Below are 23394 nucleotides of genomic sequence, written 5' to 3' on the forward strand. Positions count from 1 at the left end.
GCTGGAGGGCCTACTTTGAGGAAAGTTTGCCGCTTCATTATTGACTCGTATCCAGCAATTTCGGACAAATATTTTGAAAATTGGAAAATTGCAAGATACTTTTACGGTAATATTGAAGGTGTTGGTCCATTCTTCTGATATGTTGCAAAATAAAAGTGTTTCAGTCGATCGCATCTAGCAGTTCAGACTCTCGCAGAAAAGCAATTGGCAACGCTTTTGACGATAGCAAAAACGTTAATAGAAAAAAAAAATCAAGATGCCGTCGGGTAATCAGGAGATATGCTGATTGTTATAGTGAAACCTTAAATTATATGAAAAAATTGCGTTCATAAATGGTTTCCCGTTCAAAAATCTTTTTGTCCACAATTGCTGGGTATGAAATGTGCAGAGTGAATTCAAAGAAACACAATAAATATTATCAACTGGGTGTGATCACTGCGTCTGCCTGCCTGCCTGTCTGTCTGAGATCGACTTGGTGTTTTTTCTCCTAATAATAATAATAATAATAATAATAATAATAATAATAATAATAATAATAATAATAATAATAATAATAATAATAATAATAATTATTATTATTATTATTATTATTATTATTATTATTATTATTATTATTATTATTATTATTATTATTATTATTATTATTATTATTGAGTATTTTATTCACCAATCATGGTTTAAACTTTGCTGGTAGATAGGCTCGTTTTTTCGTTCTTTTGGTGCGCTAACACTAAGACCCCAGCTCACTTATTTCGCCACGGTGCATCTGACTCCACCTGTTGCCCACCGGTTACCTAGGTGGGCCACCAAGGTGGTCTCCCTAGGTGGCAGGTGGGCCACGCCATCTAGGTCACGTTACTTCCTGACGTTAACACAGCCTGCCCAGCGCGGCAGGTGGCAGTGCAATTAATGATTGGTCGCAAACGGCTGCTCGGGGAGAGCAACCTGGGTCGCACAAGCCCCACAGGTGGCAGCACCTGCCATCGCAGGCAGTGACGCTTCGCTTAACCGCTGCGCCAATGCACCACTGGGCATTCAGGAGCCCAGGCGCCGCGGGGGCTCACTGGTTATGGTGCTCGGCTGCTGACCCGAAAGACGTGGGTTCGATCCCGCGCGCGGCGGCCGCGTTCCTAAGGAAGCGAAGCGCATAAGACCCCCGTGTGCTGCGCGATGTCAGCGCACGTTAAAGAACCTCAAGTGGTCTAAATTAATCCAGAGCCCTTCACTACGGTGTCTCTCATGGCCCATGTGTAGCTCTGAGACGTTACACCCCAAAATTCGATACAATTCAGTTCAACGCGATGTAATTTTTTCTCTTTTTTTATTATTCGGTTATATAGGTATTTTGTCGCAAGCTGCTGTGTGTGTCGGCGTCGGTCTCGGCTCACTTGTTTAGTGGGTTAGCCATCGCTATTATTTTCTGCGCAATACTGACGGCGAAAGAGGCACCGCCGACGAATATTTTCGGTTTTCTTAGGATGACTGCTACTGTGCAGTTGAACTCCGAAACTGAGGCGGTAAAAGCCGAAAGCTGTAATGCCCAAGATGACCAGTGGATTTGGTCTATCTCAAAAAGAAATCTATCTCATGTAGATTATGATCCAATTTCTTGACTTTCCAGGTGATGGCATGAAGACAATGTGAATAAGAGTATGTGCACTTGCTTTTCGAAGCTATCTGATAGTCTCGAATGCCTCCACGGTGGTCCGCCTATACCGGAAGGACATTTCAACCGGATCCATTTAAGAAGCCTAGCGTATCAGCGCAAGACTGGAAACTGAACGGAATGGCATTTGCGTCGTAGATGTTTTAAAGGCCAAAGTAACGCGAATATCTTTCCTATTTCGATAAAAATTTCTCGCTGCGACAGAGCTCAGTAACGGGTGGCAGAGTTTATACACACACCGTGCATGGCCACACGCATAAGTGGCAGCTCAGGGCAGACGGTATCTTGAACACCGCAAGTGCATTTAGACCTGTTGGATTGTGTCTTTACGAGCTACAGGTAGTAAGCAGAATCAGCTCTGTATGCGTCATGCATTCCGGTATGTATGTTGGGTCCCCATCATATGTGTGGGCGAAGAATTCCTTTTTATGCTAAACGTGTAACTAAGCAGGGCCTTCCACCAGTACATGACTTTTCCTTTCGATCTCTTTTTCATCCCAGTGCTTAACAGAATAAAGCTCTTATTACTTAACAACAGGAGTGAACAGCTTCTATTAAAGATATCAACACCCGGTTTTATGCACACCTAAAGAAAGAACACAGGAAATGCCGTCGCCTCGAAAATGGCACTTCCGCTCCCCTCACACTGCTCGTGAATCTTGATTTAGCATGCGCCGAGAATATCCTGCGAACGCGGCTGTCAGAGCGTTCATCATGTGTACATGCTCTGAGCAAGCATCGAGTAGGCGGTCTGTAAGCGCGCGAGCATGCATGGGCACGCGGCTGCACAGCAAACGTATATGAAAGATTACGTCTTGACAACGTAGGCCGTCGTGCATAATTACATGCAAATTTTCCAGTAACGGCAATACGGTTAGCCAGAACCAACGCGTTCCTCTCGCTCTAAATATGCGCGCCGTAGGCGACACATCCCGCAGTCTGCTTTCTGCATTACTACATTTGACGCCGGCGTACAGTGTGCTGGCTCGTTTTTTTTTTTTTTTGCGACAGACCGAAGCACCTTACCACCGGTTTTCCAAATCAAATGGGTGCATAAAGGCTAAATAATTTGACGTTGAGTTATAACTTATAAGCAACTTGCAAATACAGAGCAAATACGTCCCTGCAGTGTCGCTTTCCCAACCGCTCATTCTCATTTAATACGTTCCTCGCTTGGATTTTGATCTTCAGAGGGAGCGTTTCAGCAGCTTGCATGCCGCATTGCTCGTTCCATTCCATCCTACAGTCTGCACACGTATACACGCCTCTACATCTGTACCGATCTACACATCTGTGTTTGTCTATCTAAGTCGTTAATCATGATTACTGATGTATTGATACGCTGCCTTTGTTGCTATGAATGTGTGCAACCAGTGTTTCTCGTTGTGATTAAAAAGTGTGTTGTATTTTCGCAGCGAAAATGTTAAATTCATCATGGTTGAAGCACCTCTGCTGATGAGAAGCGCAGTGTGGAAACGCAACTGAGAATCAGCTCGTCACCCAGCGTGTTCAGGGAATAGGTGTAGTGTATACATGTAAGCGCCCACCACTCTCCATCTACAAGAAACCTGTACGGCAAGCACACCGCAATCGATTCATGTCAGTCTGCACCAGTCTGCGTTCCTTTCTCCACGGATGTGAGTCCTATTGCTGCAGGATTTTCGCGCACACGAACATCGGTGTCCTGTCTTGCAACCCGTTGCCGTAGGGTTCCGAGGTATACGCTATACGCGAAAAAAAATAAACAAGGAGTACAATGCACAAGCTCCAATGTGCAGGCCGAAATGGAAGGCCCGAGTGCTTTATAATCCGAACCAATGCTGCGATGCATTCAGAGTTGTATTGTCATCAATCGTGTATGCTTCGTTCATCTACTTCACTGTGTCGGCACAACGGTAAACGGCAAGGTTGCGCCATAGGTTTTCTGTTCAGGTTATATGCCTGGTCAACGAGGGACCGAATTATTAAGCCTAATCCGACTACATGGGCGCAATTTTTGAACATAAGTGATGTGTTTAATTCATTTGCAAACCATTTTTTGCATCCCAGCTCTTTATTGACAATGTTGTCAGAACAAGATTTTTTTTTTATTTAGATGCTTCAAAATGAAGAGCTGACACCGATGAAAACATAACAAACGCCAGAGCGCTGCATCTTGGCTTGAGGGCAACATCTGACGAGCAAACAACCAGGAAATTTTATCATTATCGCTAACGACAATAAGCGCAGTGGAGTCACTATCTCGAAACAGCGTGCATAGGGATTGCACTATTTCAGGATTTATTTTACTTGCTCATTGAATCCTAAAAAGAGTTGTGAGTGGTTACATAACACTAGAAATACATAAAGAAATTTAGTGAATAATACGACCAAACTTCTGATTATTCTGTTCATTGCTACATAATTCGATGCGAAAATGCTTATTAGTGCTGACGCCGACAGATTCAGCATGAAAGCGCGTCCATTCGAGCGATGCACGAGGCAAGGAGGACTGGTACAACGTTACAAGCTTGATTTCCAACTTTGCTGAAATGGTTAACGCGGTTTCACGTAACAATGAGAATTTTGCATAGTACGGCATTATGATAATGTTCCGACGGGGTGCTAGAACTTTAAAGGTTAACTTTCGTATTTGTGACGCTCATGGTACGGTTAAAATTGGACATCATAAAAACAGCAACATTATTCTGGACCAGTTCCAGCAAAGTAATTAGTTTTATCCCATACAGTGGTAGTGTATTTCATTTATGACATGTTAGTATTTTGCAAAGCAATAACTTCAAGGATGACTGGGTTTTAGAAAAGTTAAGGCGTACTTATCTCATCTTGCGGTCTTAGCGCTGTTCGGGATGTAGTCCAGGTGAGGTCAGTAGAGATGTGAACACCAAGATGTTTTTTTGTAATGGCAATTTCTAAAAAACGTTAGTTCGGCTGCGCACAAAAGTAGTGTTAGCACATCGGGACACGTGCATGATTTATTTATATTACCATTTAATTCCATGAGCCATCGTCAGTTGTTTGCTGTATTTCAGGAAATGCAAATCAATCGTCCACAAATAGATGAATGGTGGTAACACAAAGCAAGGAATATCATTGGCGTAAGCAAGAAATAAAGGCGGTACAAGAATGACCACTGTAGAACACCCGAGTAAACTTTACTGAATGATGAATTATTGCTGTTAGCAGAAAGAAACTGTCATCGACTAAGAAAAAATATCCAAGCCATTTCTAAATGTCGCTATCAGTATTCATTTGGTTTAGTTCGTGAAGTAATAAACGCAGTGTCATATCCGGTCGAATGCTGCAGAGAAGGCAAGGAAAATCAATCAGCTTCTGATACGCGATCAAAAATGATGCGACGTCAGTGAAGCAGACAATCTGGATATCGCAGGAATATAACCCTCCCCCATTTGAGAATTTTTACCCAGGAAAACAATGCTGAACCCCCCTTTTTTGACGAAACAGATCGAAGAAGTGCATCTTCGCCCCCGACCGCCCCCTCCAAGAGTGACCCATGAATTCGCCTCGGCTTCAAAAATTGCTCTATATGTAAGCAAGTACAGCCTTCTTTTTCGCAGGTTTAGTATAGGCAGCCGTTGTGTTTTCCTTCCTTCTCTCTCTCTCTCTCTCTCTCTCTCTCTCTCTCTCTCTCTCTCTCTCTCTCTCTCTCTCTCTTCTCTCTCTTTTGCTGTTGTTGAGAGAGGAATAATGTTGATCATGGTAAATAATGCAGAACGTCTTCCAGGTTCGACTTGCTCCATTACGTTTCTCGAAGTCAACTTTGGGAGAGTTTGCTGTTTATTTAGATTTAAAAAAAAATAAAACAGAACGGAAGTACAAGACGAAGAAAACCTCTGTCATTGTCCCCGTCCCGTTCGCACTGCGACAAATTCTTGTATTATGTGTTTACAGATGACTGCCCCGCATATAAACCTGATGACTGCCCCGCAGCGAACCAGCCCCTGGTTCCCCTAAAACATCCTCTTTTAAAGCCTATGTCCGCGCACTCAGTGGGACAACAAATAATTGGATAAATTCCCAAACACTCGTTGAATCAGAGCTTGGGAAAAGGACGACACAGCAAATCAAAGATATGGGAAACAAAATAAGTATTCCCCATGCAGTGCTACACAAGTAATTTCACTCTCCACTAGCTCAGCCAACACCCTCGCTTTCCCACGCGCTGCATACTTACATACTCATAAAATACAAACATAATAAAACACACGTTCGCCGAAAACCCGTCCCCCAGGCAGGCCCATTGAATTGCCATCGCTCAAAACCTCAGGGACAATGACATTCGCAGTCGGCGGACGAACACAGTCTGTCCGGCAAAGCACGTCTCCTGTGTCTCCACTGCGTGTGCGCCTCACTTCAGAATGACGTGCGCCAACCAGCGGTCTTTGTCACCTGCGAAGCCGTTAGTAGGAACCGACTCGTTGACGATACGCCATCTCGGATCGCAGCAAAACACAACATCCGCAACCGGCAGCGGCACCTTCGAGTATAGGACGAAATGGAGCAATGCGGACGACAGGTTGCTTCCCGCGTGCGGCAGCCCTTACGGTGGACACATCGACAAAGGATGCTCCCTTCCGGTTTCGTCGAATACTACAACGTCTCAATACACCGCCAAACGCACTGACCAACGCTTTATTCAGTAGCGGCTGCGACTGATCTCCTTGTTCTCCTGTCAGGCTTGACAGTCCAGCCGCGGTGCCAAAACACACACACGCAAGCACACTGCGCACAAAAGTGTTGCGCTCGGTCCGTCCATCCGCCCTCGGGGCTCGTGGAAAACTAGCCGCGCACACAACTCCCTTCCAAGTGTGCTGCATAACATCTTGGAATGAAGCACACACATACACACAGCGCTCGCTATATTCGTAAGTAGGATTTCTCTACTGATGCGCGCGACAGCAGCCTTTTGTTTATAAGTCAAGAAAGAGTGGTCACATGCCAGGTAAATACTTTATTCCGGAAGCGATGCCGGGCAGACTGGCTTTAATCAAATACAGTGTTTGCTGTGTCAGTTAAAATCCTGCTTTATTTGGTGACACTAAATGCGTAAGAAAATGCAGAATAAATCTTTGAGATCACTTGCTTCAGACGAAAATGGCAACAGGCAAGCCCGCTGGGCATCCCAAGTTGTATATTAGGAAAGTTGAATTATCCAAGTAAGAACAAGGAAGTAGATGGAAGCATTGTTTGTATCGTCTATAATGTTAATTTCGTCATGAAGTTTGCTAATGAATGAAAGCTGTGATAAAGAAGGGTGATGGCAAAAGCCAGAAATATAAATTTCTAGTGGTCAAGAGTTACTGATGCCCAGAATATGCCCAAAACGTTGTTGGTGTGGAGACATAATGGTGGAATCTTTTTCGCGGCAGTGTTATGCCCTGGATGCACTCCAGCCCAAGTGGACTAAAACGCTGACTCTCGTCCGGCGTAGCCTGGCAGCGGCGACAGCAAGCCTCCAGTGAAAGCAGTCATCGCGGCTCTGCCAGTGCACTTTCATCTATACAGGACACGAAGATAATGACCTAGGCCAGCCGTAATTGACCCTCCCGAGAGGACCCGGGTGTGAGCTGGGTCAAAGCCTCCTAAGCTTTGACTGGGTCCAGTCACCTCACGTTTGACCGCGGCATCCGTCGTCAAAGGAGCAGCTTTCAGCGAGTGGTTCCCCTACCCCGCGTGGCCTTGCGCGTGGCCTTAGTCTTGGACTTGTGGCCCTACACTGCGGGCCACACCTGCAGACCGTGGGCACGCCACTCGCGGACCTTCCGGTATCTGCGTGACTCGGCGTTTACATGAGCAAGACAAAAGTCGGATCGAGTAGGCTGTCGGGCTGAAAACTGGCTGTCGGGTTCATGCATACGCTAGGGGGTCGAGATAAGCGATCGTCCAGTCGGGCCAGCCCGACTGCAGAGGGTGGGTTGACTCGCAGCACCCTACGCAAATTACAGTTAATCCTCATTCACGCTTGGGGAAAGCATTTTCTACAAGGGAGAACAGAAGCGGGCGCCGGTTTACTACACGTTCGGTCGCGCCTCGCTGGGCGCACCCCGAGAGTCGACTCACTAGCATCAAGTTCATGTAAACAGAGAGTCCAGTTGGGTTGGCCTTGCTCAACTCGACCCCCGACTCGACCCGCAACGTCGGGATGATGTGTGCGAGGCTATAGATGGAATCCTCCTCATCCTCAAGCTCGGCACGTGACGGAGGCCTGTTCTCTGATGAGAGAGTGTGCGATTAGTGCTACAGTGAACTTTTCAAGACATGTCTTCCTCGGGTGGACCGGCCTCCATCTAGGGAATTCAGGGAAGGAAAACCCTATAAAACTCGGCATCGAGTACGGCCGAGAAGCTCCCTCTCACCGAGGCTCCCTTGATGTTCCCTTTTTACTTAGCAACACTCACAGTTGCTCCTTACGTGCACATAATGTAAACAGTTGTGTAAAGTTTTCCTGCTTTCCCTCGTAACCACGTCTCCGATCTTGCTCGTCCCTTATCCAGCCGGGCCATGCTACCTTTAGTCTCAAGAACAGCGAGAAAAACTGCATCTCGGTTGGTTCGTTCGACCTCGGCGATATATCGCAAATCTGTGTGTGTTATGAAATATTTCGTGATCAAACACTTGCGACAACCGTCAAGTTTCAATTATTGCGATGATTGCGCAACAAGTGTCGATTGGTGACGAAAGGAATGTCTGCTTATTAAAGACACTTCTATGTTATCGTACCAGAATCGATACGCTCGATGGTGGAAGATGAACACTGCTCCTCTCGCACCCCTATAGCACGCTGGCGATGAGTATTGTGCGTTCACCTATAGAGGCTCGATTTCGTGCACGCTGTCGGAGGTTGGATTGTGCGTGGAACGTTCGCCATTTAAAAATTTGCGCAGTGTTTACGCTATGTCGCTTATGGGCTAAACTTACGAGAACTGTACTGCTTGAGCTCGTTGATAGCTTTCTGCGGCTTCGGGTGTTTTTTTTTTTTTCCACAAGCCGCACCTGCTAGGAGAGCCGAGTTCGCCAGCGCTGCGAGTTCTCTCTTCAGCATTTCCACCTTCAGCTTCATATGTTCGCTGAGGAAATGGACTGCATGATCCTTGTCCTCTGGCGGTGTTGCGCATATCTTGTCATGCAGGAAATGGGTGGCGTCAAAAGCCTGCATTCCAGCCCTGTGAGCTAAAACTGTCCCAAATTTCGATGTGACCAATTAATTTTGTGACAGAAGCCACAGGAGCAACGAAAAGGTTGGATCCAAGCATTGCCCCTTGTTTCTTTAGTTAGTGCTAGGTAAAATAAGTTTTAAATAAGGTTTAAAGTAACCTGTTACATTCAATGAGTATTTTAGGCATGGTGCATCATCTTCAACAATGTGCAACATGAGGTGTCCAGTGTTTAAAATTGCATGCCAGAACGCACACTGACTGATTGGCACCTGTTCAGCTAAGTCGCTGAAGCTCCGTATAGTATCGTTTTCTTCGGACCGAAGCGTCTTGAGGCTGTCTGCAAAGGCACTTTATGGATCCATCCATCCATCCATCCATCCATCCATCCATCCATCCATCCATCCATCCATCCATCCATCCATCCATCCATCCATCCATCCATCCATCCATCCATCCATCCATCCATCCATCCATCCATCCATCCATCCATCCATCCATCCATCCATCCATCCATCCATCCATCCATCCATCCATCCATCCATCCATCCATCCATCCATCCATCCATCCATCCATCCATCCATCCATCCATCCATCCATCCATCCATCCATCCATCCATCCATCCATCCATCCATCCATCCATCCATCCATCCATCCATCCATCCATCCATCCATCCATCCATCCATCCATCCATCCATCCATCCATCCATCCATCCATCCATCCATCCATCCATCCATCCATCCATCCATCCATCCATCCATCCATCCATCCATCCATCCATCCATCCATCCATCCATCCATCCATCCATCCATCCATCCGGCCGCCCGTCCGTCCATCCGTCCCCTTTGAAACTTAATGGTGGCAGTTGCCACCATGCTCGGCTTTTTTTCGTTCTTTATGTTTATTTAACTGAGTATAAATTGGTATTAAAATCCGCAATTTCCTTTAAATAAGTTTTGAATGCTACACTTCTAATCTTATATCATTTCTCTGCTTTTGAGCCATCAATCTTCCAATCGCTTTTTGCTAACTTCCTCCGCAAGTTTATTTACATGACCCTAGGACATCAGGGAGAGCGACTTACCCTAGTGGCGTCATCTGGTTGTAAAACAGGAACCAATTTGTGAACAAACCGACGAAAATATGGTCACCCCGCCTCCAGGAGTAGGAGGAAAAAACTTTATTTGGGCCAGCACTAAGTCCTAGTGAAGAAGAACGCTTGCTCCGCCAAGACCCGCTGATGATCTGCCGAGCCCGAGTGAAGTCAAGCACTCTAGGAAGGAGGTGGAGAGTAAGGGAGATAAGTAGAATTAACGCCAGTGTTACATCAGTACAGAATGTGTTCTGTGTCTGCCTTGATCTCTGGACAGCTGGGACAGTGAGCTGTGTCACTCCATCCGAAGTTGTACTGCATTAGTGGAGTGAGGAGAGTGTTAGTTTGAACTTCTCGAAGGACGTGTGCTTGTTCCGTGGTCAGTGACAGGTGAGCGTGGGGTGAATTTTGCGATCTTCCCTGGTGTTCTGGTAGTGAACAGCTATTTGCTGTTTGTATGTTGCGGCCTCTTCCACTGTCGTTGGATTTGGTCAGGGAATCGAAGGCACCCGTAAGGTGACCTCGCGGGCCCGTTGAGGGACCAATTTATTTCCCCCTGATCCTAGCATGGCCAGGTATCCAATGCAGGGTGATTAAAATGTTAAGAATGCTGTTATAAGTTGCTACTAGAATGTTATATAGGTGGGTTTCCAGTAGTTTGCGTTGTATATTGTCGATGGCTTTGCTGGAGTCGGTATAGATGTTGATGTTAGTGGTCTGGTGTTTAGTGACTAACGGTGCTTCCTGTATGGCATATATTATCGCGTGAGTTTCTGGATTGGTTATGTTGGAAGGTTGGAAAATAGCCCTGCTGTGCCAACCAACCTCACACAAATACCCTTAACGCCACATGTGGCCAAAACAATGAAGCGTCTTGCATTGAACAGGCTAGAAGAACACCTGGAAAGTACGAAACATTTTCCGCACCAGTTAATAGGCTACCGCAAAAAAGTCTCCACGCAGAACTTATTTCACGTACTACACAGCACGCTTCTGCAGCCAAAGACAGCGCAAACCAATAACTTCTCGCAATAGAGATAAAAAAGGCCGCCTCGATGACTGCGTGTTTACATGAACTCGATCTTAGCGGGTCAAGACCGGCGCGACTTGAGTGGCGCCCAGCGTGGACCAGTGCAGTGCGAGCCTATAGCCTCGTTTCCATGAGCCCGACGCTAGCAGGTCGAGTCTGGTCGCACCAGATGCCGGTCTGACTCACTCAGTTTGGCTCGGCCGCGTTTATATGTTCATATAAACGCGGCCGAGCCGAACTGATGAACATATAAACGCCGCCGAGCCGAACTGAGTGAGTCAGACCGGCATCCGGCCCGTTTCTGTCGGGCCTAGTCTGGCCGATATCGCCGCTACACCGAGAGTCGGGCAAGGAAGCCATACGCCGACGCTATAAATGTGGAGGAGGAGGTACGCCCAGACGAACAGTTCTCGGTTCCTTGCTCAGCACCAACCCGACCAGAGAGGGGGCGCTTAAGCGGCAGTGTATGCATGCTCCTTCCAAATAGGTCGGTCCGAGTCAAGCTACCCGCTGCAGTCGGGCCGACCCAGCCCGACCCGGCGGTCGCTTAACTACTCGACCCCCTCACGTTTACACGAGCCCTACAGCCGGTTTTCAGCCCGACAGGCTTACTCAATTTGACTTTTTGAGTCTCATGTAAATTGTCATTATAGTCGGATGCAACTAAAGAACGAAGCGACGGATGCCCCCTCAAAGAAGGCCTTCCAGCCAATGACCTCTACCGATTTTCATTACGCGGCGGCTATTCCGATTAAGCCGTGGGAATAAAAGGCACAGGGTGAAGATTGGGGGGGGGGGGGGGGGGGGGAAATAGGTGAGTGACATGCAGAACGGGCAGGTGGTGGTGGGATAACATAAAAATCTATAATACCTACCAGTGTGCAAAGGCGGCGTCGAAGATCGCTGCACTCCGCCGCAAGTCTCCAAAGCGAGGCGGCAGCAGTGCAAAGCACCTACATCCCTCTTCCAACTAACCCGACTTAACTTGCAGTCGGGCTGTCCACGCCCGACCCATTAACGTTTACATGCACCCGGCAGGCGAATTTCATACCGACGGTTCTACTCGACCCTACGTTGTCGGATTCATGTGAACGCCCAGGGTGCGTGTTTCGCGACATGCACGTCACGGCCCGCGCTCCGGTAGAAAGACTGGGCAATAAATATCCGTCTCTCCGGAACCGTCGATCACCCAAACTGGTGCCGTTCGTCGCCTGAGTAGCCTCGGTCACTATCTTACAATTAGGCGCTCGCGTAAACTTGAGCCGCGTGTCTTCCTGCCAGCATCTCCTGTTTACCGAGGCAAATGCAACTACTATACGACGACGCGATGAGATCTCGTTAGAACGGTCCGACGCGATTCTGCGCAGACCTGACGATTTCCTTGCCCCAGGAAATCAGAATCAGTTGGGTGCATGAGAGCTGAATGCGATGTAGCTGCAATGTATTGCTCTTATTTCTTAGGCTGGCAAGCTCCGTGCCTTATCTGGTGACTGTTGCCAGTCTGTTTGTAATTATATAATTGGTTTTTGGGGAAAGGAAATAGCGCAGTATCTGTCTCATATATCGTTGGACACCTGAACCGCGCTGTTAGGGAAGGGATAAGGGAGGGAGTGAAAGACGAAAGGAAGAAAGGGGTGCCGTAGTGGAGGGCTCCGGAATAATTTAGACGACCTGGGGATATTTAACGTGCACTGACATCGCACAGCACACGGGCGCCTTAGCGTTTTTCCTCCATAAAAACGCAGCCGCCGCGGTCGGGTTCGATCCCGGGAACTCCGGCTGCGTTTTTATGGAGGAAAAACGCTAAGGCGCCCGTGTGCTGTGCGATGTCAGTGCACGTTAAAGATCCCCAGGTGGTCGAAATTATTCCGGAGCCCTCCACTACGGCACCCCTTTCTTCCTTTCGTCTTTCACTCCCTCCCTTATCCCTTCCCTAACAGCGCAGTTCAGGTGTCCAACAAGTCTGTTTCCTGTTCCCATTTTCCTGTGTCTGACTTCATGTTTTCAAACCAAATAAATGAATGATAAAGAGGGCTGCATTGTAACCATTGTTGTTGATCGCTCCGAGTCCTCAGAGCGAGATGAATGAAGCTGCGCGCTCTCACATTTGCCGCGTGTGGTCCTTCCGATGTTATCCTGTATATGTTATCCTAAAGTTCTAACTAGCGTGTTCGGTATGTTGTACAAGTGCTCAATATAGATGCTCAGTAACGTTTTGGAAGACATTACTGTTCGTATGCAACGTTTAAAAAACACTAAAGGTAGGACACTGCAGCAAGGTTCGACCCAAACAAGAAAATAACGTTACCGTCCCTTTTCGGTGCTACTCGGGGACAGCCGGCGCCAGCAGATGAGGTGCTGAATTTTCCCCTTCTGGCACGCGGAACGCTTCGTGAAGGGATCGCGAGCCTCTCAAGTCGGCAATCGTGACAACCCGGCGCAGATAGCAAAAGTACCAGCCCATCACACACGCCTCCTGACCTGTGAATATATAGCTTCGAGAATATGGCCCCTCGCTTGCTATCGCCCACTACACATTTCATTTCTGTGCCAACAAGTCACGAGTAACCCATGGGGCTGTGTGAGGTTCTGATAAACAGGATCTAGCCGTCGGAATTTTCTCGTGTTTACGAAGCATTTTCCGGACGCCAGGTCGCGTACACAGGCGCGAGAATATCCGGCCATTACTAAAGCTTCTGCGCTCAACGGCGAAGTTGATATTCCCGCGAAATGATCATGTATGGGGCTAACCCTGGATGTTGTGTGTCCCAGAAACTATAGGAAATAGAAGAATAAAAAAAAACGACAGAAGTGCGATCGAAACTCCTCGCAAAGGTGGCGACAAGGTCCCCCAAGTCGGGCCGCACTGCTGCATCTGCCCCTGACTCCTCGTCCACGGCGTCCTATAACGCTCGTTAAAAATCGTCAAAGCGCTCATCCGGGCACCACCAGCGTTCCGCTTGTTAAATTCGACCTCAACATTTACTGGCTGTTTCGCTCAAGGACTCGAGAGGGTTTGTTGACAGTGCGAGGGAGCGCGCGCGGTTTTTACAGCCCCTGCCAACGCCACGCAGCCAAAAAGAGACGAAGAAAACGGAAGGAAGGTGAGCTGTAAACGAGCGCCGTCGGAGCTCGCTCGCAGGAAAGGCATGAGTGCACATCCGAGAGGTCGAGGGAAGCAAAAAGGGAAGGGAAATAAACCCATCCGATTTGCGAGAGTTCTTTCGCATTTCGAAGTCCGCTCATATCCGAGAGGCGGAGAACAAAAAAGAGGAGGAGAGCAAGATAAAGCGGGGAAAAGAGAGCAGCCCCGGGCCGCGCTGAAGCACCGAGAAGACCTTTACTGCGCCATTATTTTGGACGCCATAATTCCTTATCCGACAAATGTTTAAAACAGGGCGTCCGCTGTGTGCGCTAAAAAACGCGCCGAGTGGGACGCGCCTGGATATGCCGCGAACGCGCTCTCGCCGGGCCCCGAATCGCGCAGCAGACAGTTCTGCCGACGACAACACGTCCCGGAGGAGCGCCATAACGACGGCACTTTTACGACCCGGGGTTATAAAATGTCCCTCCCGCCTCGGCGCGTATACGCACATATATATTTCATCCCCCGGTATCTATCGGCCGCAGCAGCATACGGTGCATATGTTTCCAAGTTATAAACAGGGCCGTTTGCCAAAACTCGCTCTACAACCGCGGGCAAACCAGCGCGCCTTTTTGCTCTAGTTGGCCGCGCCGCCGCACCTGGCAGCGCCGTTTGCAGCGGCAGCCCGTAGATGGCGCGACGCGTCCTGAGCCGCCGCGCAAAACGACACTCGACGGCGCCATTACTGGCGCGCGCGCGCGCGCTGCTCCGGTGGCGACGCAGCAACAACTGCTCTCCGGAGCGCGGCGGCGCGCGGACTCTTAATTCGAGATTTATAACCGTGTTCTCACCAATCGCGGCGGCTTTGATGCCCGCGCTCCTCCGGGCCCCTCGCTCTTCATGGCGCCATAAATTACGGCATTCCCGGGCTGCAGATATGACTTACATCGAAACCCCTAAGTTGTATATATCGCTGATAATAATCCCTGCCTCGGTGCGGCAATAAAGCGCCAGATTTATGTCTCCATTATATTTCACTCTCGTTTCCTTTTCTCGCGCGCCCGTATGTGTTCCATAAAAGAGGGAGGCCGTGTCTGGGTTGTTTTTGAGCAGCGCTGCCTTTGTGGACTGCCCGGCGGACGCCCAAGACGACGTTATGTGGACGTGCCCTCTGGGCCCCGTGGACAACGCCGTTTTCGCGCTCCCTCCCTTTACGGCCGGCATAAACTGCACCGGCAAGCACGCATTTACATAACAGTCGGCGGAGGGCAAGGTATGCTGGACGAGTTTATGTTACGGCGTCGCCTTTCCGGTGAGAAAAACAGGCGCGCTCCCTGTCAGTGCTGGGCGGCCGTTAAAGTCTGCGCCGCCGCTATCTATCGCCCCCTCGCCCAGCGCAATGTCAATAGCGCCTTGTTTCGCCAGCGCTCCTCTCACGATTACGCCCGTCGTGCCGTATACATTGGGGTTTCGCACGCTAGTCGAGAGCGCTGCGGTGAAGCCGGTAAGCGTGGAAGGTCCCGTCCCGCACGGCCTTTGTCGGTATGAATGCGCGACACGGTTTTCGCAGCCCCACGGGAGAGTAATGCATGGAGTTGGCCACCCAGTAACACGCTGTGACAACTTTCGGGCGATTAAACTAGCAAACCGAGGAGTATCGCTTGTGAACGCAGCAATGAAGACCCGTGGCTGTCCCCATAATGCCCCTCTGTTGATTCGAATGACACTGTAGACGGCGCGTTGTGAGAGAGTGCGCTAGAATGGCACGATGCGCCATAGAGCTTGACAGTTTAATAATGTAGCATTTCAGCGACAGCTTGCAAAATAGAAATTGTATGGCAGCCAACTGCGCCACAGCCAGGGTTGGATCTAGCATACTATATGCGTTTTCTTGGAATTTTGTGAAGGCTCGATCTTGGTGTAGCAGAACGCTTATTCAAGATGGCTACATCGCTGTAAGGCACTGCCACATTACGTCATCATTAGCTGCAGGATGACACGAGGCTCTAGCTGGTGGCTTCGCCACATTATATATATATATATATATATATATATATATATATATATATATATATATATATATATATATATATATATATATATATATATATATATATATATATATTAGCAGACAAGGTAAAGTAAATGAGGGGCCCATTTGACAAACTGATGAAGGGATGCATAAGGGAACGTTATTTTGTTTATGTGTTGTGCTTATCAGTGGGATAATATTACTTAGATTAATAAATCGATTAAAGAAAATTACTTATAAAGCAGCAGAAAAAACAACCATGCCGCCGGTGGGATCCGAACCCACGACCTCCGAATATCGCGTCCGGTGCTCTCTCTCTCTCTCTCTCTCTCTCTCTATATATATATATATATATATATATATATATATATATATATATATATATATATATATATATATATATATATATATATATATATATATATATATATATATATATATAAACAGACTGAAAATATTGCTAAACCAAGCGCTGGAGTGAGTTTGCAGATGATGAAGTCGACTGACTGGGCTTACTTTTGATGCCTAGTTAGCAGTCAACGTGAGCAAAAAAGTGCACCATTGCATTGCAAATGGTAAAAAATAAGGGTTAACGTACCTGTTGATATTTTTGAGAAGCAGTGTCAGTTAGGCATACTAAAAAAGGTGCTCCTTGCTCTCGGCTACCCGAGCATACATTATTTACGTTTCACTAACTTTTGCCCGCACCCTTTTGCCAACTGCGTATAGTAAAAGCTAGCGTAGCGACCATTCCGTCTAAAATATGCACAGCTTTTTCTTGTTGTTGACTCTGGTGAAAGGTTTGGAGACTTTTAGCGCTTAAAAAGTTGGGACAGATAAGCGTTGCAAGAACATGCAGAACTCAGTTCAATTATTTTTTTGCACTGAATTGCCAACACACGAAGATATTGGTTCGGAAAAAAGGGAGGATACTTTCACCGAGCGTAATTTGCCAGCATCAAAAAAAAAAAAAAAGAAGAGGAGAATGCTTGCTGAATGTCGTGCCTTGAGCGATGATGACGAATTTCGAGTTTGCTTTGTAACGGGACGTTCGTTGCAAAATACTGCACAGCTCAAACAATTTTCGCGGAAGTCCATAACCTAGAGCACGAGCGCAGCAATAACTGTGCAGCGTTGAGACACCGCTGCTTTCGGCTGCGGAACAAAAGGCTGGGGTGCGGTCTAAATGCCTAGGGAATTGCGCAGCGGCTGGGCGTCGACACACTGTCACAAGGGCGGCGATCGCACGCGCCGCAGGCCATCCCTTGGATCACCGGATGGACAGCGGGAGATCTGCTTATCCCGCTAATCCGCGACTAACCACCGCGTCCGGTGGGGCCGAAAAAGCGCGCTCGCGGTCATTAGGCGCGCGCACAAAGGACACCTTACTGCCGGCGCGGGAGACAGCGCGTGCTCAAAGGAGACGGGTGGATCGTCTCCGGTGGTCCGGCGCGTCGCGCCCAGCGAGCGAGGGTGACCCTTCGCCGAGAGCGCGCCTCCTTTTCCTCCTGCCACTCGATCGTCGCCATGACAGTCGCGTCTGGTTCTTTCTTCTCCGGCGCGAATGATGCGATTCTGAAAGATTAGCGTGACCGAAGAGGAAGACCCGGCGAGCGGACAACTCTCTTTCTCAATTCGACGCATTCATCCGCGAAAGAGAGGAGCCGCCGTAGCGGCCGAAGGCGCTCTCTACCTCGCCGCGCTAGCGAGGGAGAAAGAAAAGCTCTTTCCTCCTCCGCCACGACTCGCCAAAGAAAGACCGCCCCGGCTCTGACAACAAAAGCTGACATAAATCATGCCTGATTGGCAGCTCTGACAACGGGCTGATGGATAGCGTTGTAAAAGTTGACAGCTGGCCCGACGCCAGATCATTAGCTCGGCCGGGCTTCCATTGGCCGCGCCGACCGCGGGGAACCACGGGGGAAAGGAGAAACCGGAAATTGATGGGCGTGACGTCACGCGTTGGCTCCTCCTCCGGCACACCGGATGTTGGGGCTCCGCGCGCACGTGACGTCTCCGCCCGGAGAGGCGCGATCCGGCGAACGCGTCGCACGCGCAGAGCTCGCCGCGACTTGCAGCCGTGAGGAGCGTCGTCGACTTCGCTGTTGCCTTCGCGATCTCGCAGCGCCCGCGCCGGCCTGTTTTTGTTCAGCTGAGACGGACGTTTCGCGCGCCGTGGACTGATACACAGCTCTCGAGGACACTCGCCTCCTCGGAGGCTGGATTACTTGGCACTGCACGCGGATTACTCACCTGCACCGACTGCGCCGGACTCGCGTGCGTCCCAAGTTCCTCTTCGCCCTTGTCGGGGTTCCATGACCCATCGCCATGCTGACCTCAAGTAATCAGTACCTGAGGCCAGAATTCCTGTCTCCTCTTCCGACCACGGTGAGTGGCACTTGAAAGCTACAATTTGCGTTCCATTGCTGCTAGCGTCGGGAATTATCAGCGTGGCAACATCATCCGGTATGCAGGCCCGATGACGTTGACACCCTCCCTAATGCGTGCACCGCCGATGACAGTCGGTGAATTTTAAACTTGCGACGCAGTCGCCCATTCACGCAACGTTGTTACAGTTCTTATTGTGTTATCCGTCCTAATTCGAGTTTTCCCATGGGATCGCTCGAATTACGACGGAATGATTATTCCACAGGATTTCCATTGCGAGTTCGGCATAAATTTGGTGCTGCTTCTGCGCAACGCATATTTATTTTTTTTATGTTTCTGCCGTGGCACATTAAGTGATGTCAGAGGGGTATTGTTAGATGTAATCTCATACATGTTCTCTACATGGCCTCAGTTGGGAGAAGGCGCGCCGGTTTTGTGAAGATCTCACGGGTGCCGTCTAGTGGCGCCGACGCGCGGTGGCGAGGCGCACTAATGTATTTCGTTCTGGATGGTGCGTGTAGGCTGCTGTACTCGCACAAATTTCGATTTACCGCGAGGAGCTTAGGCGGCATAGCTTCGCGCGCAGTCTAGTACGATAATTTGTTGTGGTTGGTTTTGATTTTTTGAGCACAGAGAAGAACGTGCATGTGGAAAAGGAGTTGCCGTTGTCGTTTGCCGACACCAGCAGTTCCTTCGACACGCACTGCGGCTTCAGCGTTACCAAGACATGAATCATCGCTCCGTGCGACTCCATTATGTCACATTTTTGACATCGTTGATGGTTGAGCACTGTCGAGAGCCACACGGAGGCTGGTTGAAAGTTCATATGACTTTCCGTTGTACGATAAACTGCTTTGCTCGGTATCATTTCGGATGATTGACGCAAAGGTGCACGAAAAAGTACACGTTCGATTTTTTTTCTTGGCTGATCAGATGTCTGCTCAGAAATACGGAAACGAAGTTCTGTCCAGTGCTTGCTTACTTCTCTGCAAATGCACCTAATCATGTTACTTCCCCGCAAGCTGGCTTTTTCTTGGCCTGCCGCTGAGGAACAGGCACTGACTATTTTTACGGCATGTTCGTTCCATTCTGCTTCAAAATTAGTATGTTCGAAGCTTAAGTTAACGTTGCTGTCATCGCCTATGCCAAGTTTTTGTCTGCGAACTTTTTCTAAAATACGCTGCAACTGCGCGTTTTGGCCGACATTGTCATCGCCAACTAGTTTTTCTCTGCTAGTTCGGTTGGGCTACTTTCATAGATCCGTTTGGAAGCAACTTATCTGGCTTTAGCTGGGAAAGGAGCATCAACTGCGGCTTAAGTATTGTGCATTTATTTGCATTGGAATACTTATCGCCAGCATGCAGGCATGTTTCCACCGCAGTCGCGATAAAGTGGAGCGGTGTCGTAACGGCTACTTGGACTAGACTTCGATGTCGCAGCCCACAGTCTCGTCGAAATGTTCGTGATGGAAGGGGCAGTGCGCCTCATTGATGTACAATGTACACCTGGTCGGCCGTGTTCATGCATAGCACGTTGTAGCGCCGGTTCGCGTCTTTCATGCTTATGGGTTAAATCCTTCAGGAGGCTAGTAGCGCTTTAACTCTGCTGTGCAAACTGTCGCCCTAGCGCATTCATTGTGGTATACGTATTTTTTTTTTCGTTAAGACGTTGCCTGTGCATTCGACGTTTCCGATCGAAGGCGCCAGTAATATGCACTCGGAAGAAGCAGTTGTGAGACGCAGTCAGCGAACTACCGGAAATAACTGCGCCAGTCGCGATTCTTTTCTGCACTGTTCGAACTCTCTCAGGGCGACTCTTGCTGACGGAGGCTGCACATTTCCTCGCCGCTCGACATCCGATTATGCGCGCGTTCAGTCGGCGCGCGCACGAGCCTGTCGCGAGTGAAATACTGCCGGGCCGAGCAGCGCCTTTTCGCGAGCCGTCCGCAACGACGCCTTTTGATGGCACGCCTCGTTATTAATGTCCCCGCACATGCGCGCGCGCCAAAATAACGGCCTTCTCTGGAAGCTTGGCCCTGCTCGTCCACCGAATGACGCGCGCATGCAGCTGCGGGAACCTAGCGACGTCATCCACTTGCACTGTGACTCGGCAAGCGGGAGCAAGCGTTTTCGCGCCACCGCAGCAGCCGCGCGCGCATGTATGTGCATGTTAAGCGCGTGCGGTAGCAGCTTTTTTTACCTCCGGGGAGGCTTCTGAGCTCGGATCGTTGTTATAGGCTCCGTATATGTTGCACGAGCCGATATTTGGCGCGCGCGCTGCTCTTAGATAGCCTGCTCGCAGGTTGTGCTCGCTCCTCAAGATGAAGTCTTGAACTGTTAAGTGACAGTGCATTCTTTCCTTGAATTTATGTACATTCGCGGCCAAAATCATGCAGAGCTCGCCATCCAGGCGTGTTGTACAGAAGGGATGGGCAGTTTCTTCTATTTTTACGCACCAGCGGCATTTCCCTGCATATCTACTAAGAGTCACCAAGTTTTTGCTGACAGGAGGTCGATTGCCGAAATGTGTTCCATATTATAATTGCCGCGACTGAACCACTAGTCTTGGCGCACAATACCACTCCTGACGTTGCAACGTGAGGTACCCTCTGCTGCAAAGTTCAATCCACCGCTTCAGCGGTCAGCGCAGTGGACTGTAAACTTCTGCAACAGATTGTACATAGCTTCTCGGCGTGCTTCATCTCATTAATCGTCAGTAATAATCATTGTCCGCTTATTGCGTAGTTTGTCGGAGTAAACCCACCACAATGTCTTCCTCATGACATTTAGCTGAGAACGACATCTTGGCGTGAGCGAGCGAACTTCTGCTGCGTTTTTCAAACGTGCATACATGCGCGATCATGTAGTTGCTGTTACATTTATGTTTACATGTCACATTTAACTTTGCCGTTTTGCCTACGCTTCGTCACGAGCGTGTTGACGCCTGACACAATCTTTCTTGACCTGCAGCTGTGTATGTACATCTGCGTTTCCACATGTCTGTCGCTAGTTACTTGTGAAGCCGTCGAGGCAGCCTGTAGGTTCGCGCATATGAATCTGGGCGCGCGGAATCTGCTTGACTTTTGAGAACGCGTTTGCTGTGATCGAAGAGCGGGGGAAAGTGCGGCGGGGAGGTCTGTGAACCCGCAAGCAAGAAAGCTCATGCTTGCATAACGGACTTGGATGGCGTATGAGCATGACACGTAGCGCCGGTGGCTGCCCGCAGTAACAAATGAGACGCTTGAATTTCAATGGCGACGCGAAGCAGACGCCTTGCGCTCTGTGCACTTCTGAGGGCGCGACACTGTTGAGTCGCATTAGTGCAGCGCAAAGACAAAAGCAAACAAGGAGCGTACAAATATGGGCTGTAGCGTCATATTTTGCTGAAAAACCCTCCGCTTCTCGTGTGCGTGGTTATGCGGCTACCACCGTCTATGAGCCGTCCTGGAATGCGCTAAGTCTTATCTGCAACGCATTTCATGCCTACGTCTACGCGGCGATGACAAAACAAGACTTCAATTTTTATGTATATATACATATAAACTGCGGCGTAGCTGTCATGCAGGTTTACACAACTGACCGTCTCTCTTTTTGTTCGTATTTTAGGTGATTTTGAATGAAAAAGCAAGTAGTCAAAATGGCTGCTGCTGTGCTCATAGAGTAGTCCCTGTTAGGGCCCGCAAAACAGCTTAGCGCAGTACGCAACCAGAACGAACGTTGCTTCGGTGAGAGCTTTACCAGTTATGTACCGCATGGCCGGCAGCGAGCTGTTACCACGGAAAATGAAAGCTCAGGTTTTGGTCGGCTCCCACACGTCGCGTTCTCCGAATTTCTTCCCGGTGGCCACCCGAGTTGTCATCTTTTCTCGCTTTCTGCGCAGAGCATTCCGCCATTTCGTCGCGGCATTTTGAGACCCCCACCCCACGGGTGCATACGACACGTAAGACTACCCGGCGGCGCGTGCAAATAGGCGCGCCCTTTGCCGTCGTGGCGGCTGCTGTCGACGACGCGAAAAAGAGAGAAACGCGCCAAGAAAGGAGGGGCGGGCAGGCGCGAAAAAAAAGAGCAAGGAGCGAGCCTTCGAGCGCCGGACGATTAAGCCGCGGCGCTCGGGGGCGTCGCGCAAATTAATCGGGGGGGCCCCCGCTGTCCTGTTCTTCCCGCAGCCGGTGTCCGCTTTGAATAAATTGCCGCCGCTCGCTGCCACTCCATTTTTCTCGCCGTCGCGTGGTCCGCGGAAAGCCATCCCCCGACCGCGCGCGGAATGCTGGCGGCGGGAAGAGAAATTCTTTTGCCGCCTTTCGCCCTGTTCCGTCGCTCAGACACTCCGGGACCAACCTCATTCCGCACGGAGTAGCTGTGCGTCGGAATCTGCGGCAGTTCGAGCTGTGATGTAGTCGTGGCGTCAAGATCTCCGCGAAGCGCAGCCGCAGGTATGCTTCCCGTGCTTACTCGCCGAGAAAACGGGGCAAGGTGACGTATAGGCAGTCTCGTTTGCATACGCGCCGCAGAAGCACATCGCACCAGTTTGTCACTCGGCGCTCGCCAACCGGAGATGCGCGACCGTGTTTAGCGCACTGAGCGGGGGACAGATGCGTGACATTTCTGGCCCTGGAGTTGACGCGACGCCTGCGCGCGTCGAGTGCGCAGATTCCGGCACGTGGCGCGTTTGCTCGACATTTGCGTAAGCTCAGTTCGTTAGAACGGCCACGTGGGGTGTATCTCGAATTTCGCAGTTTTCCGCGATTAAGCCGCCGTTCATCGCAGGAAAACGAGACCCTAGCGGTGGCGAGCTTTGTTCACTTTTTTTTCGCGCTTCGTGAGCGGATGGAACCGCAGCCGAGGGGCGTTGCAGAGGCGTCTCGAAGGGCGCCTTGTGACGTCTTCGTCGCGCGTGGGTCACGGGTCGCAGCCCCGCGGC

The 23394-nt window shown here is 49.5% G+C and overlaps 1 protein-coding gene across 2 annotated transcripts in view; it reads left to right on the forward strand.

The window, feature by feature from the left end:
• The first annotated feature begins 18128 nt into the window (after nucleotides 1-18128).
• noc (zinc finger protein no ocelli) overlaps nucleotides 18129-23394 on the forward strand; it is a 187318-nt gene continuing 182052 nt past the window's right edge. For both annotated transcript variants that reach the window (XR_013311231.1, XM_077649210.1), the window contains exon 1: nucleotides 18129-18474. Coding sequence is in view for 1 of the 2 variants with exons in the window: in XM_077649210.1 (XP_077505336.1) it covers nucleotides 18415-18474 (60 nt within the window). In the remaining variant the exon portion in view is untranslated. The remainder of the gene's footprint in view (nucleotides 18475-23394) is intronic.

Source organism: Amblyomma americanum, chromosome 1 (genome assembly GCF_052857255.1).
Source record: "Amblyomma americanum isolate KBUSLIRL-KWMA chromosome 1, ASM5285725v1, whole genome shotgun sequence".
Classification (NCBI taxonomy): Eukaryota; Metazoa; Arthropoda; class Arachnida; order Ixodida; family Ixodidae; genus Amblyomma; species Amblyomma americanum.